This window comes from Mirounga angustirostris, unplaced genomic scaffold, assembly GCF_029215605.1.
Source record: "Mirounga angustirostris isolate CCGP_5_RB_7025 unplaced genomic scaffold, mMirAng1.0.hap1 SCAF_10, whole genome shotgun sequence".
Taxonomy (NCBI): Eukaryota; Metazoa; Chordata; class Mammalia; order Carnivora; family Phocidae; genus Mirounga; species Mirounga angustirostris.
The window spans coordinates 75,867,560-75,872,613 of record NW_026991718.1 but is presented as its reverse complement, the minus strand read 5'-3'; the positions used below and the strand labels follow the sequence as shown (position 1 = coordinate 75,872,613).

Sequence of the window (5,054 nt, the reverse complement as noted above, 5' to 3'; positions counted from 1 at the left end):
GTCCTAAAAGCCGTTACTAGTCAGTGACTTCCACTGTGGATAGAAGGGCTAACCACTACCCCTCTGCCCCCCGCCCTCCCCTCCAAAAAAACCCCCAAATTCATGCCAGGTATACACCTTGTGCCTGGGGGACAACAGATGGGTTAACCCAGATGGCTTGACACTGACCACAGGCATACTGAGCAGAGCAAAGGAATAGAGGTGGGCAACATGGCTTTGGTCCTGGAAGAGGGCTATGAACCAGCCCTGTGACTCTGAGGCTCCTGCCCTTAGCTGGAGTCCTGTCCTGCTTAGGTAACTGTCACCCCAGGTTCCAAAGCCAGGGAAGGGTACTTGGGGCTGAGGAAAGCCGTGGGAGGAAGCCCGAGCTGAGCCAGGAGCCTGACCTGGATGGAGGGCAGCACTGAGTCCTTGGTGCGCTGGGCAAGAACTCAAGGACTGCAGAAGGGGAGCTGAAGGCCAGAGAGGAGCAGGGGTCTCCCAGGGATCCAGATGAGCTGCCCTTCCTATGACCCGGAGAAGCATTCTGCCTAGAAGGATACTGCAGTCCTCCAGGAGCAATGTGGAAGGATGGTGCCCTGGGTGGCTTCCTCACTCTGTCCCCAGTGTTTCCCTCCCTCCTGGGGCACTCACTTTGAACCCTATTGACCCCGGGCCAGATGGGCCCGAAGACATTTATTGGGTTTTCCTTAGAACAGCTGAGGCAAACTTGCATTTTCTTTTTTTTTTATTTTTATTTTTTATTCTTATGTTAATCCCCATACAGTGTTCCATGATTCATTGTTTGTGCATAACACCCAGTGCTCCATGCAGAATGTGCCCTCCTCAATACCCACCACCAGGCTAACCCATCCTCCCACCCGCCTCCCCTCTAGAACCCTCAGTTTGTTTTTCAGAGTCCATCGTCTCTCATGGTTCGTCTACCCCTCCGATTTCCCCTGTTTCATTCTTCCCCTCCTGCTACCTTCTTCTTCTTCTTCTTTTTTTTTCTTAACATATATTGCATTATTTGTTTCAGAGGTACAGATCTGAGATTCAACAGTCTTGCACAATTCACCGCGCTTACCAGAGCACATACCCCCCCAGTGTCTATCACCCAGTCACCCCATCCCTCCCACCCCACCCCCCACTCCAGCAACCCTCAGTTTGTTTCCTGCAATTAAGAATTCTTCATATCAGTGAGATCATATGATACATGTCTTTCTCTCAAACTTGCATTTTCAAAAGGAAGTTTATTAGCGTTGAAAGGGACAAGTTAGAGATGACGGAAAATGTGGCTGTCCAATCTCCAAAGCAAGACTTGTGCTCTCAGTCCTCACACTCTGGCCCCTGGACTGGGCAGCGGGGTGGCCCTTTGTCTGGAGGGGAGCTGTCACAGCCCCTGCCTGTCTCTACCTGCCATCGGGCTCTTTCCTGTGCTCTGGGGATGTCATCTGGGACACACTGCTGTGTAAGGTCAAGACCCTTTCCTTCCCCTGCCACCCACCTGGCTCCTGCAGATGTCCCGCTGGTTGAGGCTCCCTGTGCTGGCAACCTTTTCCCTCCAGGTCAGAGCCCGGCCGTCCTTCCTCCTGCGGCCCTGTGAACCCCCAGTCCTGGGAGGGGCCTCCTTACTCAAGCGGGCCCTCCAGCGAGACCTCGGCCTGCAGCTTCTCCGCAGCCTGCGCCTCCCTAGAGGCCTCCCGGCGCCGGGCAGAGGGCTGGTAGGAGCTCTCGTCACTGGCTGGGCCCTGCCAGCCCTGGCTGAGGCCCAGCAGGGCCCGGACCTGGTGGAGGAAGTTGGGGCTCGAGAAGCAGTAGAGCACGGGGTCCAGGACACTGTTGAGGTAAGTAATGGCCAGGGAGCTGTGGAAGAGCTGTGTGCAGAGGTCGAGGGCGTGGCAGGCATGCAGGCGGAAGGCCACCATGGAAGCCATGCCGAAGACGACGCTGGGCAAGAAGCAGACGATGTAGACGGCCACCACCGCGGCCAGCAAGCACATGGCTCTCCGCGGGCCCGCTTGCTCCCCCAGGCTGCGGCGCCGGATGGTGAGCCTGATGTTCACGATGGCAAAGAGGATGAGGGCCAGCGGCAGGAAGAATTCCAGCACGAACAGGGCCTGGTGCCAGCGAAGTGAGGCCGAGGACTTCACGCCCAGCCGGTAACTGAGGCAGGAGTGGTCGGTATAGGCAGCCAGAAGCAGATGCCCGTTGAGGAGCAGGATGCCGGCCCACAGCCCCCCGGCCACCCTGGCGGCCGCCCACACGGAGGCCCGGCTCAGCACGTGGTGGGGCCTCACCACCTTCAGGTAGCGGTTGAGTGCGACGGCCGTGAGGAAGACCACACTGGCCGAGCGGTTGGTGGACAGCATGAAGAGGTTGAGCTTGCAGATGGTGGCCCCGAAGCGCCAGTGCTCCTGCAGGAAGTAGTAGTCCACGCGAAGGGGCAGGTTGATGATCAGGAGAAAGTCGGCAACGACCAGGCTGACCAGGAACACCGTGTTCGACGTCCAGGGCCGCGTGTGGAAGCAGAAGATGAAGAGCGCCAAGCTGTTCCCCACCAGGCCCAGGACGAACTCCATACCCAGGATCGGCGCCAGGAAGGCAGACACGGTGGGGGAGAAGGCTGGGAAGCAGGAAACCGTGGCCTCTCTGGTGGCCCCCAAGTCTGAGGTGAAGGCCGAAGGAGAGGAGGAGAGGAAGGGAGGGAGGGAGGTGGGGAGGGAGGCAGGGAGAGCGGAGGGAGGGAGAGAAAGGAGGGGAGAGGAAGAGCTCAGGTTATGAGATGCCATGAGAGAAGTTTCCAGGCTTTCTACCCCTGCAAGAGTGTTCAGGGCAGAGTGGAATGATGCTCACTACCAGCTAGTCACCACAATGACTCAATATCCTGGGGTTTTTTCATCAGCATCCTTGCAGCCACTGAGAAACACCCAGCCAAAGGGGAACCCTGCAGCCCTCCCGCCCCTCTCCCTCCCCCCACACTGAGTGACCTGGCTGCAAGGTCTCTGAAGGGTCTGGGCTGCCCCTGGCACAGGAGGAGAGCAGGGCTCAGCAGGGGTGAGACGGAGGCCCAGGGAGAACCTAAAGTGGGAGGAAGGCCCAGCTGGGGTGAGGTGGGGAAGAGTGTCCACAGCGCCGAGGGCTCAGACGTTTGCTTGCCCGAAGGCCGGAGCTGGTCCTGGCAACCCATAGCTCTCAGGGTCATGCAGGCCACCCTGTACACCCCCGCCCCCCCATGTACAGACTGGGTGGCTGCCTCCCTGCCCCCACCAGCTCTGGCAGCAGGGAATGTGGAGCTAACAGGATGTTGTCCCCGGAGAGGGAGGTGGGGATTCCAGCCAATACCTTGACCACGTGCCCATGGCCTTGTGGCATAAGCCTGTTTGTGCCCTGCCATCCCCAATTCCCGATGGTCCAAAGTCCATGTCCCCCACGAAATACCCCCCACACGCAGAGAGCTCCCCTGCCGGTAGAAACTGGGCTCCTGCCCCAGATAGAACAATCCTGAGAGCCTTCGAGATGCCCTGTCCACTGTCCGCCCCCCTCCATCAGCACCCAGCATTCACCACAGACAGGGCAGTAGATTCCGGGCTGTCTTCAGGCAAGGTTTTCCTGTTCCTCTACTGCGTGGTGTTCTCAGGAGCTCCTGGGGCCTTGGACTCCTCCTGACGTGGGACAGGGCCGAGGGAGCCTGCGGCTCCGGACTGCAGGACCTGACACCCTCCCTTGCTGGCTGGCTACGGTCAGCAGGGTGCGTGCGTGCCAACCCTGCCTAGGCTCGGGGCTTCAGACACAGTGGCCATTGGCCTCTCTCTCTCAGAGCCTCCAGGCCTCTCTCTCCTCTGTCCTGGGCTCCCATCTGGCCAAGGCTGAGGGAGACAGGCCATAAGAGGCTGTGACCACAGGATGCCGGGTGGTGAGACCACCAGCCTGAGCTTTGAATGCAGACAGGCCTTGTTTGGAAACAGCCGCTTGTTGGCCAAACCTCTCAGGGAACTCCCTAGCACGGAGCTAATGTTAAGAAAAACAGAAGATCTCATTTTTGTTATTTTCTCAGGTTAGGTCTGTCCTGGGCACTAGGGACAAGCTCGTCTTCTCCTGGCCGCCTGCCCCTGTGCAGTGGGGGGCTCTGCGGGACATTCCCCGTGTTCTCTCCTGGGGGAACAGAGCAATACCCTGCTGCGGCCCACGTTCGGACTAGCCTCTGCCTTCACCTCCTGGACTGTGTGGGTTTGTGGGGGAGGCTGCCAGTGTTTCTTCTTGGCTGGTGGGAGAGGAAAGCCTTAGGGGTAGAGAGGTGGGCACAGGCCCTGGGGCAGAAACCCTTTCAGCAAAGCCAGGTTCCCATCTGCTTTCAAAACAGATGGTGGAGCGAATCAAAACAGTGGGCCACAGTGGGGGAAGGCAGGGTTTAGCATCCACGTTTTCCAGAGGAAGCTTTGACCCTAACCAGGGACCTGTTCCATCCAGATCCCACTTCGATTACCCCCACCTGCAACCCCGTCTGGACTTCTCACTGAAGTCCCAGGAAACCGGGCTCTGGTCTCCGCTGTAGGTTCTGGGTTTTGTCTCTACCCACAGCTGCTTCTAGGGTTCCCGGCACTCCTGAACCCCGCAGAGCACCCAGGAGCCTTCTGAGTCTTTGGACACGGTGACTGTACATAGAGGTGGGAGCGTTATCGTGATTTTCATGTGCTAACCGTGGTTAATTCTGCGTGGTGGATCTTGGGTTTTTAAGTATTTTTGTTTTCTATGATTAGTACACATCACTTGTTACTGGGGAGAAAAAACCCAACAGACACTATTTTTAAAAGCCATGTAAAAAGAGTAAGCGGGAAAGATTCAAGAGGGGGAGGGACAATATGAGCTGTGTCCCCAGGATGAGCACAGGACTGGGAATGGATGGGCCACACACACACAGTGAAGAGAGACCCTTTACGAGTAGGGACACCCACTAACAGACCGTCCGCACATCTACATGCACCTGGTGCCCCCGACACACCACACACATGAGTCACAGGAGTACAGGGGGTCGGCCATCCATGACAGCCCGTGTGCATTCAGACATACAGGTG

General features: G+C 57.9%; 1 protein-coding gene across 1 annotated transcript; it reads right to left on the bottom strand.

Annotated features, from left to right (window-relative positions):
- Positions 1-1,110: 1,110 nt before the first annotated feature.
- OXER1 (oxoeicosanoid receptor 1) lies at positions 1,111-3,208 on the bottom strand. Its single transcript, XM_045885110.3, has one exon. It carries the CDS (start codon positions 2,769-2,771, stop codon positions 1,611-1,613), a length of 1,161 nt encoding a protein of 386 aa, XP_045741066.1. The 5' UTR covers positions 2,772-3,208; the 3' UTR covers positions 1,111-1,610.
- Positions 3,209-5,054: the final 1,846 nt, after the last annotated feature.